Raw genomic sequence first — 14,531 nt, forward strand, 5'->3', positions numbered from 1 at the left:
CTCTCTCACACACACATCACACACACACACACACACACACACACACACACACACACACACACACACACACACACACACACACACACACACACACATCAGTACATTGAAATGTTACCGCCGTTTTTTTTTTTGTGCCTACTGAGTACGTTTTGTAGTTCAAATAAATGAGCTTTCCTTCTCTGATATGCAGCTGTGCAAACTCTGTCTCTGTTTTGCTCTGTTGATAGTTTATAGAGTTTGTACTGTTCTCAACTGTTTTCACTTTAATTGGATAGTCCTAACACAGGTCTACAAATGCTTAGTTACTAATGTCTACTGATAGTCTGTTGATAGTCATCTTTATATATGTTGACAATCAACAGATAGTCAACTACAAATTAGTATCTTATCTATTGATAGTCAATTAATCTAATCTGTAGTCGACAACCAACAGAGTATCAACAGAGTCAGTCATTTGATGAGTGAGAAACCTTGGGGATATGTTGACATCATACTGTTGACTTTCAACTGACAGATTGATTCAGAGTAGTTGAGTGTAAACTTACAAGAAGTTGACAATCTACAGATAGTTAGTTGAATGTCAATCAATAACCTGTTTAAAAAAAAAGAGAGTCGGAAGACACTTTTTGTAAAATGTTGTAACAACTTGAAATGCACCTTATAGTCTACTAATAGTTAGTTGAATGTATGTCACTTCTTGTCTTGTTGAATATCAACTGACACACTGTTGACATGCAACTGAATATCTACTGATAGCTTGTTGAGTGTCAACAGACTTCCAAAATAAAGTGTTACCGTCACGTCACATCACATCGTCACATTCAGATTGATTTACTATAAAAAGCAAACAGACAAATCATTTTACCTCTGTTAAGTCTTTTGGCTTAAATCTGGGGAATTGAACAGCTACACTGTAAAGTGCAATATATCATTCACTCATCGGTGGAGACCAAAATTAAGCAAAAAACTAAAATAAAACATATACAGAAACCTTTAAAGGTCAAAAGAGTTGTGAGAACTTTGCATATTCTTTCCATTAACTTGCTACATCAAAGTTGCTGTCAGTGAAAGATGCATTTATTGTCAGTCCACATGCGTGTATGAGATCTTATGTAGACTTGTGTATCTCCCAGGCAGTGCTGTGTGGGAACCGAGTTGGTCGACTGGCAGATGCAGCAGAGCTCATGTATCCACTCTCGTATTCAGGCTGTGGGTATGTGGCAGGTGCTGCTGGAAGAGGGTGTTCTCAACCACGGTGAGACTCCGTGTGACGTCTGCGTCTGTGTCACACATCTGTACTAAGCCGAGACCGCTAAATTCATGCCCCGCTGTCTTGTTTTGTGTTGTTGTGATTCAGTGGACCAGGAGCTCACCTTCCAGGACAAATACCTCTTCTACCGCTTCCTCGATGACGAGCAGGAAGATGCTCCTTTCCCCAATGAGGAGGAGAGGAGGGAGAGCCAAGAGGAGCTGCAGGACACCTTGCTCCTCCTGTCACAGATCGGACCTGACGCCCACATGAGAATGATTCTCAGGAAACAGTGCGGCTCATCAAAAACAATCACTTATCAAGCCATGTTCTTTAGAGTGGATTTGTGTGATTGTGTTAAGGCTACATCTCCATATTTTTCTGTTTTCTAGTCCGTCTGAAAGGTCAGCAGATGATTTGGAGATCATTTATGAAGAGCTGCTGCATATAAAGGCTTTGTCTCACCTATCCACCACTGTAAGTACATGTCCTATGTCTTAATGTGGCCATTTGAATTCTGTTGCGAGCATCCAAATATTGGCAGTAACAACCATGAATAGCTGATGGCACATTTAAGAGCAGAGAGACAAGAGGAGGAAAAAAGATGCATGCCAGCTGCACACCCACCTCTATGTTTTTTGTCTTCTTAAGTTACAAATCGTTTTTCTGCTTTGCTGTCAATCAAAGTATAAACAGCAACAACAAGCATTTGAAAAAAACATTTATGCTGGTTTTCATTTTCAGGACAACCTGTTTTACACCAGCAGGGTATTGACAGGCTGAAATGTTACACTTTGAATTTTGGCACTACCTTTAGTCTGTTTCTAAGTTCAAAGAATTTGTGGTGATACTGATCTTCTTGTGTTCTAAATGTGTTACACAGGTGAAGAGAGAACTCGCAGGAGTGCTGATCTTTGAGTCCCATGCAAAGTCAGGGACTGTGTGTAAGTTGTGTGACACAATAAGTTGATGATCTTTCCAAAAATATAAAAAGTGGATGACTTTTCCAAAGAAAAAAAAAGAAACAGACACTGAACTATTTGATTCATAACTCAAATTCAGAATATTTCCAACAAAACCCAGATTAGGATGTTTCATATGACCAACATGTTGTGTCTTTTGTCTTCAGTGTTCAGTCAGGGGGAGGAGGGCACATCATGGTACATTATTCTGAAGGGATCAGTCAATGTTGTCATTTATGGAAAAGTAAGTATTTCTCCTGATAATAGCAATATGTTTCCCTGTATTGTTATTATCCACTGTGTCAGTGACTGATCTGTGCCGCACAGGGGGTTGTTTGCACTCTTCATGAAGGAGACGACTTTGGGAAGCTTGCTCTCGTTAACGACGCCCCCCGCGCTGCCTCCATTGTCCTGCGAGAGGACAACTGTCACTTCCTGAGAGTAGACAAGGAGGACTTCAACAGGATTCTGAGGGTGAGTCTCTGTTTATCATCCACTGAAAGAAAACATAATGTTGCCCTCTGTTGGAAAAACTCAGCAATGCAGCCATAAAGGTTATTTTAATGTGTGCTTTGAGATGATTCTCCAGAACTCTGCAGCCATTGGTTTGTCATCCAATGCAAAGTCAAATATGTTTTTAACGACTTCTGGTACTTCAAGCTCCAGATCAAAGGCACAAGTGGAGTTAATGAAGTTTTGGATGGAAACATTGAGCTGAGCTGATTGAGCTGTGTTATCATGTTCATGCTGAGGTACAGCTACAGCTGGGAACAAAGGGCTCAGTCTGACTTTAACTGATCTGTGAAAATGAAAATAAAATAGTGAAAAGTGAAACATTCACTCTGAATGGCTGGATTTTTTTTTAAATGGTTATTATTATTATTATTATTATTATTATTATTATTCGTCAATTTATTGAACATGTAAAGAAAATACAAACACAAAATAAAAAGGAAAAAAACTAAACAAAACAAAAAAAACTGGATCCTCAGGATCCATAGCAACAAATAAATAACTCAAATGATATAGTTCATGTTCAAAAGGGAAAAAATGTATTGATGAAAAAATGTTTTCATCAATCAGTGTATGATGTTGGACTTGTTGGCCAAAACAAATTACATTTTTAGACAAAACAACAACAAAAATAATGGGAACAGATTAACCAAAACCATCAGCCACGAAATAACCAAATAGAAAAACAGAAAGTCACTGCTCCAGCTCATATCTATTCAATATTTTATTCCTGAAGAGTTTTTTTTAGTTTAAAATGCGATGTACTAACTATTTTGACAGAATAACTTCTCTTTTATTTTCACCTTCATAATTCTTCTACTCCACTAAATGTGAAGTTGTTACCGATATGATAATACTCGAGTAAGGTTTTACTCAAGTTGCTTTCAAGGTAAAATCATGTTAAAGTTTTTCACACATGTATTCCATTTCTATTTTTTCTAGCTCTCCTACTAAAGTAAACTTGAGACTCTTCTTTTTTTTAAAGATTTATTTTTGTGTTTTTTATGCCTTTATTGTAGAGATAGGCCTCAAGAATTTTCATGGTCTAATTATTCCATCAAATAAAAATATATTTTAGGTTTTTGTGTATGATTTTATACACATTACTCCGAAGCTCAAACAGACTTGACTAGACTTGGCTTTTTGCTAGTACTATTCATTTTTGTTTCATTGTTGCATCATGTTAACTTTCTTTAAAAACGTCTGCTGGTTTAAGTTTGTGCAGTTGTGTGCTAACTGTGTGTGTGTGTGTGTGTGTGTGTGTGTGTGTGTGTGTGTGTGTGTGTGTGTGTGTGTGTGTGTGTGTGTGTGTGTGTATTGTGTGCAGGATGTAGAGGCCAACACAGTGCGTCTGAAGGAGCACGGTCAGGATGTTCTGGTGTTAGAGAAAAGTCTGAGCAGCAGTCGAGCCTCCGGCCATGGAGCCTCCTCCTCACACTTTAAGTAAGTATACCCTCTAAAGACTTCACCAACATACGGGGAAGGTTTAGTACAGTGTGTGCTCCAAAACCGCACATTACCAATGAAGACATACATTTTAAAAACAGGTCTCACATTCACACATTTCTTTTTAAAAAGACAAAATAGTAATTAAACAGAAAGTAAATGGTGTATTTTTAAGTGGTTTATTTTTAGCTGTGGATTTTTAAATTAGTTTTATTTTGTTCTGTTTAAGCAGTTCATTGTAGAGACATCTTTTCTTTTCACTTTGGTCTATACATAGAACCAAAAACAGCTTTATATTGAAGTTGTCCAATTAAATCCAATCGATTGCAACATAGTTCTTCTGATTCATACTGAGCAAATATTTTCTTCACATAAATTTGAATTGTTGAATGTTTACACAACAATGTCTCTTGACAATTCCATCATCAGTAAATTGAAACATTTGTTTTGATGTCGATCTAAAGGAATGCATCTTGAAATGATATTTTCTCCTGTGTTCTACCAAACTATCGCTTAAGGTTAATTGTTTCTGTTCATTGTAAGGTAATGATCCACACTTTACTTCAAACATGAATAACACGATTATTATCTTTATTATTATCAGATCTTCAAGTTTAACCAGTTGTGAGCTCAGAAATCATTTGTTAGTGTGATCTCTAGGACTCTTCTTTTTTTTGTGATCAATTTTTTATTATTTATGTTCAAACGTTGTCACTTACAATAAAGGAAAAACAAGATGTTGTGGTTTTAACAACAGCCCACAAATGTACAGGAGAGGAGAATCATATACAGTAGATCATATACATAACTCCTTATACAATACATTTCAAAAGAAGGGATGAAAACAGCAGAGAAAAGGAGCAAACAAAGATTGAATCATCTCTCTCCCCTGGATTACCACAACACAGAAAGTATACAAATAAGTAAAGAATAATGGCAATGAGGGGGGCAGGGAAAATAATTAGGACTCTTCTTATGTATGATCCTTATTGCTCTTTTCTGATTTATTCACAGTGATGCATATTTAAGTAGAATTAACTTAAAATCAACTACAGTTCACTTAATCATCTCTTGAACTGAAGGTAAAAGTCAACCAGCAAAACAATTTAATTTATATAGACTTTGAGGTTTTGGGAGCTCTGATGTAGAAGGGAAATGTTACATCAATCTTTGTTGGTTTTTGAATTTTCAATGCTCTTCTTGTTATGCTAGCCTTATTCTTAAAAACACTTAAGCGCCATTTGCAGCATTTTGAGTGCTGGACTCTGTCATTCCATGTCGCCACGAGAAGGAAATGTTTCCCCGACATGCAGCTGAGCACCGAGAAATCCAATAGAGTACTGCTGCTGAGAAGAGTTTCCTTAATAGAAGCATCTGTCACTGCTGTAATATAGGGAGACACATTAATGGTAATGATGGCCCTTGCTACTAGTGGGAAAAAGAAGGCCTGGCATGTCACAATTACTGGTTTGGGGTCGCCCTCTAATCAACTCTGCTCCTCACACACGAGAGTGTCAGGACTGCGTTCTCCCTCCTGAGTGGGAGAGAGACACATCACGGCTTGTGTATCTCCCCCTCTTGTGATGCTGTTATCAAGTAATGAAAACAACCGCGCCTGGATTGTGTTGATCCTCCTCCACACAGAAGATGCCCCTGCTTTTTTAAAAATGTATTTCTCTTTTTGCTTCTCTGATAGCTCTCAGACGAGACTCTCCTTAATCTTCAAGAACTCTATGATTGTGGCGAGGGTTGTTATCAAATGAAGCAATCACAGACACACGTTCAAGTTCAACACAAATCAGTGGAGGGGCCAGAGCCGTGTCATTAAGCATTAATAAACCAGTGTTTCTTGATTAGTGAAGGGTGTGTTTCTGTTCTGTGTTGCTGCAGATACAAGGTGATGTCGGGGACCCCGGAGAAGATTTTGGAGCACCTCCTCGAAATGATGAGATTGGATTCTCAATTCACAGAGTCAGGTAGTGCTGGGCACGCAGCATCCACGAGGCCAGATTAGTGCCATGTAACACAATCTATCAATGTGATGATCATTTATTATCAATTCAATTCAATTCAATTCAAAAACTCGATTTGTCCCCGGGGGGTAATTCAAAGGCACACAGAGCAGTAAATTAACAACAGTGCAAGTAGATGAAACATTTTAACCTAAAATATAAAGTGTCAATTTAAATACAAATTAAAGCTTAAACTTAAAATACAAAATATAAAAGAGTAGATATAAGTGGACAGTGATCGGACTAACAGATGTAACAGATGTAAACAGAACTTTGTGCAGTAAACGAGAAATAAATATATATATACAGAGCTATGTGCAAGTAGGCAAATACTAAATGATAAATTATATAAAAGGTAAATACTGAATGAATAAATAAAGTGACCATAGTGCAATGATGGATAAAAAACAACAGGGATAAAGTAACCAGAACTATATGAATACTGAAGGTGTTCCTTCTTTTTGCAGTCTGTTCATCCTCTCACTGTTTGGACCCTCTGTCCTGTGCCTGCTGCTCTGCACTCTTCATTTGTTCTCATCTATAATTAGCCACACATCACAGAGCTCATCTAATTACTCCCGCTTGTGCGGATACATATGGTTTTCATTTTGCCTTCAGAGGCGACAGACACAGGGGCCATGTGGATGAAGGCCTGATAACCCTCGGGGACGATATTGGATCTGCTCTGACACTGGTTTCACCTCCTCTCTCTTTGATTCGCTCACAGATGCAGCCTTAGATGACTTTGTCCTCGTGCACTGTGTCTTCATCCCAAACACTCAGCTGTGTCCGGTGCTGATGGCCCAATATCCTTTCAGCAATATGTTACCCAGTGTGGTTAAATGAACCTTCACATACCCATATACCTTCTCTGCTCTACTAAAATCTTTAACTGCTGTGCACCTACCACGCCCAGGCCCTGCAGGGATCTGAACAGGAGAAACTGGACTATACACTGAACAACAAGCGCAGGGTGATCCGCCTGGTGATGCAGTGGGCTGCAGTACATGGAGATCACCTGCAGGAGGAGGACATGTCGGTGGCCTTCCTAGAGGTCAGCCTACACATATAAGGAACAATAAAGTCTATCTACTGTACAGTTATTGTTATTTTATTACTGAACATGTATTAGTAAAGTAATCAAGTCAACAGAAGCCCTGAAGGCAAGTAAGAGAAAAAAAATGTCATTGTTTACTTTTTTTTCCGTCTTATTTGTTCATGTCGTACAACTGTTTGGAAAAATACTTTTTTTCCTGCATAGTCTTTCTTAGTCCTCTTCTTTTCATTCATGAGTTCTAGTGTGTGTTTTGATCAATTTTACAACTTGCAAAATACAAAACAAATATATGGGATGGGGGGATCACACAATTATATTTTCCGTTATTTTTTCTTTGTCAGTGACAAAGAGTTGACAAGAAAGTTCTGAGAGATTTAAAAACAATTCTGTGTTTGTTGTTGTAATACCCATTATGACCACAAGAGGCTGAGTGCACCACCTGTCATAACAGGATACATGCATTCATGTTTCTTCTCACTTAGAGGAAACAGAGGGAAAACAAAATTTACCTGAAAGAGACAAGTATGCTTTCAGCTAATTGGAAATTACAGAGAGGAATTCTTAAAGTTAGTCACTTCTTCTGTTGAAAAAAACAATTAGGTCAGACCTTAAGGGATACGTAGGCAGAATAATATTGACCAAATGTTCATGTTTGTTCTGTGATATGTGTCTGTCAGGTGATTCCAGATGTTGAACTTGTAGTTCTATAGTTATGTTTATCCAGGGCTTGTTGTGTTCTGCAGGAGTTTCTTGTGGCTGTTTCTCATGATGCCAAAGTGATTTCAGCACTCAGGGATCAGCTAGCAGAGCTGGAGAGAATTGTAAAGCAGAAGTAAGTTTTTGGGGGTTATCAGAAGAATACATTTAAATCTTGAAAATGGCCGTCTTTTTTGTTATTGATAATGTTGTAAACACCATGATCCTCCTGCATGTGCTTACAAATCAAAAGCAACGTCCTGGTGATCATTTCCCTCCAGGTTTTTAATGGTAAACAAACGTGCTTAACTTTGTAATAAGTGGTGCTTTTTCTTTTATGGTGTAGCTCTGAAGATGCCAGAGTCTCACAGAAAAAGGTAAAAAATATTATTTTCCCCACTTTCCTTCTATATTGAAGTCTATGTGAGGGTATTATTGTAATGTTAAAGAAATTATGACTGAATGTGTTTTTTATTCTCAGCACAAAGTCCTTCTGCGACAGTTCAGTATGGGAGACGAGAAGCTTCAAAGACGCCAGCCGATCAAGAGTAATGATGAAAGTGAGTAAAGGACATGTCCACACATTTCATTTGAATCTACGACAGAAGGTGTGTCATGGCCTGTGGATCATTAGAGGTTTACTGTTGCTTCACACGGCTGTCTTTAACTGTTACATCGTATCTGCATGTTGAAATTTTTGTGAAGCAATATCTTCAATCTTACACAAAACACTCGTCAGTGCTGTGTAGTCCAGTGTTCAAATAGGACTGTACATTTTCATTTAAAGTATAATACAACTTGTAATCTATTACTCAGAGACTTTATGAGGAATGTGATGTAGGATTTTATGTTGTTGTGACTATACCTGCACTATAGTAATACAATATGCAAGGTGCTATCACATTATTCAAAATCACAACAACATGAAGATTGATCATTTAATAAATCATGAAAAGTGAATGTTAGGTATAATTCATATTTTTTACATCTGTCTGCTTTTCTTCATATTTACACAGTACCTGAGTTTGTGACATGTTCCTCTGGAATCACAAAATAAATCCATCAAATAATGGTTTTCATGTCCATATTGGTACCAATTCTTTTGAGGGTACTTTAGCTTCCTCTGAATCTTTCAAAATGAGATCACAGCATCCATAAATCAGTTACAATGCACACATGCAGAGTGAGAAGGCGTTGCTTTTTTTACATTAAATACATTTTTTATATTGATTGTGATAAATTCTGACTTTTGGGGTGTGTTTATTGTGATAGCAAAGAAATAGAGATTTACTGTGCAGCCCTTGTTGTGACACATGTTTGTTGAGGACCTTATCTTTTTCCAATATGTCACAAGATCATAACATGGGAATGGGATACTTGACAGAATATTATTATTAATATAAATAGTTCTTTAGATACGTACCTTGTTGGCAAAAAGGATGACATGTTTTTACAGTACAGGACATTTATCAGGACATATGAAGATTAAATCCTGTGAATCAAAACATTTTTTTTGCCTGTGTAAACCCTTGAAATAAAGCAATGTGGGCTGTTTCAATGAGGTAAAACAATCCAGGATTTCACAAGGAAAGCAAAATAACCAAACAATATAGAAAAAATGGATTTAGCAAGAAACTAGTTATTTTCTTTTTTTTTTATCAGTTTTGTCTGCCCCCTTGATTTAAAGCTCTGTGTATCTAATTTTCCGATACTGCCTCACCACTCCTTCAAGCCGTTGCTGACAGTCCCTTAATGTGCTCTACTTTACGCCCACAGTTCTGCTCAAAGTCTACTGCTGTGACCACACCTACACAACAATCCGGGTCCCTGTCGTGGCCTCAGTCAGGGAGGTCATCGGTGCCGTGGCCGACAAGCTGGGGTCAGCTGAGGACCTGCTCCTTGTCCACCTCAGCTCTGCAGGAGGTGAGAGCAGCAGCAGCTACGTGCTAATCAAATGATTGGAGAGGGCATGTAAGGGGAGAGCCAAAACATGGTGTCACAATAATTAATCCCAGAATGATCGAGTGAGTCATTAGCTGTCTTTTGCAGACTGTTAATGGCTGGTGCAGTCGGTGCTACAGAATGGCCTGACTAACCCTGGCCATGCTTTTCTGCCAACATTGGTGCAAGATGCTGCTACTTACTATACTGTACTGTTCCATACTTGACCTGAATTTCCTTTTTAAAGGCAAGAAAACAAACCCAGAGCTGTAGCTGCTCACTTGCTTGGAGTTGATAATCATCTCTGCAAAGTGACCTTTAGCTTTACAAAGAAAAAATAAGGACCACCACTGGTTTTAACTTACCTATTGTTTCATCAAGTGTTATTGCATGGCAGATTTTACAATATTATAATATAATGGCATAAGATGTTGTCCATCATCCCTCAAGGTTATTAAAACTGGCATATACCTATAATGAATGTACATAGATAGATCCTTAACAAAAATTAGTCTCCATGCATGCTAACAGATCTGTGATCTACAGTCTCACATGTCCAACATCTTCATACATTTCTTTAGCATGCTAACATTTGGTGATTAGCACTGAAGTCAAAGCTGAAGCTGACACGTATATAACATATATGAAAGAAGTCGTGCAAACGAGTTAACAAGTATAAAATCTGCTTTTATTTCACCTCTGGATGAAAAGTATATTAAACTCTATTACAGCTCACCCTGAGAAACGATGAATATGTGCCACACACTTCATAATCAATAAATCACATTTATGACCACATCTCACTGAAATCTTAACTAGCTAATTAATGATGGAGCAAGAAAAAGTCAGGGGGTCATAACAACACCTCACCCATGAATATCAGTACGAAATCCATCTAATATTTAATATACACCTCCAGTATTGAAGGGTCTGATGGAGGGATGGACTTACTGCAACTAATAACCGCCATACAATTTTGGCTTTAAATAGGCAGTATTGTTTTTTTTTTTTTTTTTTTTTAAAGGTTTACTTTTAGGCATTTTATGTGTTTAATTAGAGATAAGACAGTGGATAGAGTCAGAAATCGGGGGGAGAGAGAAAGAGAAGGAACGACATAAAGGACAGGAGCCACAGTTCAGACCCGAACCAGAGCCTCCTGACATGGGGCAAACGCACTAACCACTGGGCTACCAGCGCCCTGGCAGTAAAGTTTTAATGAAGGATCTGAATTTACAAAAAAAATGTATGTGTATGGAGACTTAACATGTTAACACCTTTAAAAAAAAATCTGTGTTATGTTTTTGTTTTAAAGAGAAAGTCATCTTCAAGCACAATGACGTTTCAGTATTCTCCACTGTCAGTGTTAATGGTCGGCTGTTTGCCTGCCGGAGGGATCAGCTGGACTCTTTGGTGGGTTCACACACAGATTCATAAAAACGAGGCTTAATTGCATAACTGTGCATCTTTGACACCTTTTACTAGAAATGTGTAACTCTGAATACATGTTTTTCATATTATTCATGGATAGATTGTCTCCTATACTTTCTAAATCTGGCTAGGTCTTTCTGTGTATTTAAAGAAGAATCTCTACATATCAGTCTTTATGCTCCATTTTAAACAGCTGAACTTCTTTTATTGGTACATGCTTATTTCACTGGAACAAAGTGCCATTGTTGCATCATTGTTTTTCACAAGACTTCCAGAAACGGTGGATATCACGATTACTAAAAATAAAACCCATTTCATTTTCTAGACGCCTTTACCTGAGCAGGAGGGTCCCTCTTCAGGGTTTCTGACCAGCTTTGAGTTAATGAGCTCTAAAGATGTGGCCTACCACATGACCTCCTATGACTGGGAGCTTTTTAACTGTGTACATGAGGTAAGACTGTGACACGTCATGTGATGTTCCTTATAAGATGGAAACATTAACATGATTTGTTTTTAATTGATGCTTGATTTAGTTTTATTTGTTTGTCTTTGCTGTCCGACAGCTTGAACTCATCTATCACACAATTGGGAGGCAAAACGTGAAGAAAACCACGGTGAACCTGGATTTGTTCCTGAGGAGGTTTAATGAAATCCAGTTCTGGGTGATCACAGAGATGTGTCTGTGCTCTCAGTTCAGTAAGAGGGTGCAGCTTCTCAAGAAGTTTATCAAGATCGCCGCCCAGTAATAAACCCTTTATTACTTTCTTCTTATTTTCACTTTTCCATTTCAAATGTTCCTTTTTTTTTTATTGGCTGTTATAACTTCCCTGTTTCACCTGTTCTGTCACAGCTGTAAGGAGTACAAGAACCTGAACGCCTTCTTTGCTATCGTTATGGGACTGAGTAACCCGGCAGTGTGCCGATTGAACCAGACCTGGGAGGTGGGTACATGTCTACCCTGAAAAGTGTGCTTATCCTATGTGAGAATTACGTTTTGCTGTCTTCTGTTTTCATAGAAACTTCCCAGCAAGTTCAAGAAGTTTTACGGGGAATTTGAAAACCTGATGGTGAGTTAGAATATACATTTGTGTGTCTTAATCTTTGAGTTGTTTTGTTTATTTTAATCTCGCTGTCAGCTGGTCGAGTAAGGGTTTAGCAGCATCATCATCCTCCGTCTCTGTGACTGTGATGAATTGTTCTAACACGCTGACAGCAGATCTCAGATTAGTGTGATTGTTTCCACAGGACCCGTCCAGAAACCACAGAGTGTACCGACTCACTGTAGCCAAGCTGGATCCTCCCATCATTCCCTTCATGCCACTGCTGATCAAAGGTCAGACTGGTTTACCGGATGGCCGTTCATTTTTAATGTAACACAGTTCTTCTGCTGTGGAATTTATTTTTCATCAAAAAGTACTCTTCCTTTTACTCTTTTTCACCCACCCTTACATCCTCGTTTATTTCCCAGATATGACCTTTACTCATGAGGGCAACAAGACGTTTATCGACAATTTGGTCAATTTTGAGAAAATGGTGAGGCTCTTTAAACGGTTGGATTATTATCTCACAAATGGTGAAAATCTTTTTTAAGCCCATCAGATAATAGCTGCTGATTATAGCTCTTTGTCTTCCAGCGGATGATAGCCAACACAGTGAAGATACTCAGATACTGCAGGAGCCAAACATTTGGTAAGTTTGTTTTTTTCTCACTAAAAACAAGGATGAAATATCGAACGGTTTAAAAGAAATTCTACAATTCACTTAGCAGACGCTTTTATCCAAAGCGACGTACATCAGAGAGTAAGAACAACACAAGCGAGGATCTAGAAAAAAGGGAACAATGTCAGTAAGAGCAAACGATCAGCTTTGAGTCTGATTGGACACACAGGTGCTGACAGGAAGTGACCAGAGGCAAAACACAACATTGAGGGCAGTTCTTGAGAGCTCTAATCAGTATAGAAACCATCTTATAAGTCATCGTTATCAAACAAAAACCATCGTCACAACCATCATCATCATCAATAATATGGAGACCATCATCATTAAGTTAGTAGGTATTCATGAAAGAGCTGGGTCTTTAGCTTTTTCTTAAAGGTGCAGAGGGACTCAGAGGGAAAGAACAGATTTCACTTTGGTATTCTTTGTTGTTTTCTTAGACTCATTTTAAACCTCTTTATCTGAATCAGGTCCAGACTCCCCTCAAGCGAGCAAAAACCACCCAGGTATACGGACTTACGTGCGTCAGCTCCACGTGATCGACAACCAAAGGACTCTAACTCAGCTGTCTCATGCACTCGAGCCACGCAGGTCTTGAAACCACTCAGGAAGACAAACGTTACTCTCTGATGCTGATCCATGATGTCGCGTGTGTGTTTACATTGGGATGAATCGACTCCAGCACAGGCAATCACATGGAGGAGCTAATGACGTGTCAGATAATGAGACATTGTTTCTGACCCTTTCATTACTCATTTGTCATATTTGAACAACAGTAATTGTTGTTGGATGAAGTACCTCTCATATCACTCTGCTGCAGATATCTCCATCCTCACAAAGTCAAAAACAAGAGCAACAATTTAAGAGATTAAAGATCTTTAGTGGGTCTTATTCATAAGATTAACATTTGATGCTTTAAAAGTGCAAACTTCATATTTATGATACTCAGTTGTTTCGTATCTTTTGTATTCAAACAATATTTATACATATTTAAGTGTATGAGATTCTCATGTGTTGTAAACTGTAAACAGATATTTATTTTGACCTGAGCATGCTAAGAGTTGTTCTGATTATTTTATTTATGTGAGCACATTTCTCTTTGAAGTCTGGGATACAGTAAATGACCAAAAAAACCTTTTCTGTGCTGTAAATATTAAATATTTTAGATGTTTTTGTGTGTGCTGTCATTATTGTTTAGTCATTTCTTTGATGGTAGAATTTTGCATTTTCTTGAAGTTTTTGCAATCTTGGTATTTTGAAATCACAAACATTTTGTAGTCGTTTTGAGGACCACCACACAATTGAACATTTCAATTGTTGACTTAAGTGGTTTCAAATCTTTTAAGTAAAACACTGTCTGACTTGTAAACATGAAACCTCCTAATATATACATATGAATGTGTGTGTGTGTGTGTTTATATATATATGCAAAATAACAAAAAGGTATGAAAAAAACAATCTTTTTTTAATCAATATTTTCCCCTTTTTTTATAAACAAAATTAAAACATAC

At 37.8% G+C, this 14,531-nt stretch overlaps 1 protein-coding gene across 4 annotated transcripts in view; it reads left to right on the forward strand.

Moving 5' to 3' along the window:
- rapgef4a (Rap guanine nucleotide exchange factor 4a) overlaps positions 1–14,191 on the forward strand; it is a 36,771-nt gene extending 22,580 nt beyond the window's left edge. For all 4 annotated transcript variants that reach the window (XM_061054459.1, XM_061054460.1, XM_061054462.1 and 1 more), the window contains 23 exons: positions 1,134–1,255; positions 1,358–1,541; positions 1,642–1,726; positions 2,133–2,193; positions 2,379–2,455; positions 2,539–2,685; positions 4,052–4,167; positions 6,061–6,146; positions 6,910–6,988; positions 7,086–7,236; positions 7,983–8,071; positions 8,282–8,312; positions 8,417–8,495; positions 9,712–9,858; positions 11,189–11,286; positions 11,630–11,755; positions 11,868–12,046; positions 12,155–12,245; positions 12,321–12,371; positions 12,550–12,637; positions 12,773–12,837; positions 12,939–12,993; positions 13,491–14,191. In XM_061054459.1, coding sequence (XP_060910442.1) covers positions 1,134–1,255; positions 1,358–1,541; positions 1,642–1,726; positions 2,133–2,193; positions 2,379–2,455; positions 2,539–2,685; positions 4,052–4,167; positions 6,061–6,146; positions 6,910–6,988; positions 7,086–7,236; positions 7,983–8,071; positions 8,282–8,312; positions 8,417–8,495; positions 9,712–9,858; positions 11,189–11,286; positions 11,630–11,755; positions 11,868–12,046; positions 12,155–12,245; positions 12,321–12,371; positions 12,550–12,637; positions 12,773–12,837; positions 12,939–12,993; positions 13,491–13,618 — 2,335 coding nt within the window. In that variant the 3' untranslated portion in view covers positions 13,619–14,191. The remainder of the gene's footprint in view (positions 1–1,133; positions 1,256–1,357; positions 1,542–1,641; positions 1,727–2,132; positions 2,194–2,378; positions 2,456–2,538; positions 2,686–4,051; positions 4,168–6,060; positions 6,147–6,909; positions 6,989–7,085; positions 7,237–7,982; positions 8,072–8,281; positions 8,313–8,416; positions 8,496–9,711; positions 9,859–11,188; positions 11,287–11,629; positions 11,756–11,867; positions 12,047–12,154; positions 12,246–12,320; positions 12,372–12,549; positions 12,638–12,772; positions 12,838–12,938; positions 12,994–13,490) is intronic.
- The last annotated feature ends 340 nt before the right edge of the window (positions 14,192–14,531 follow it).

The sequence above is a fragment of the Labrus mixtus genome, chromosome 13 (genome assembly GCF_963584025.1).
Source record: "Labrus mixtus chromosome 13, fLabMix1.1, whole genome shotgun sequence".
Taxonomy (NCBI): domain Eukaryota; kingdom Metazoa; phylum Chordata; class Actinopteri; order Labriformes; family Labridae; genus Labrus; species Labrus mixtus.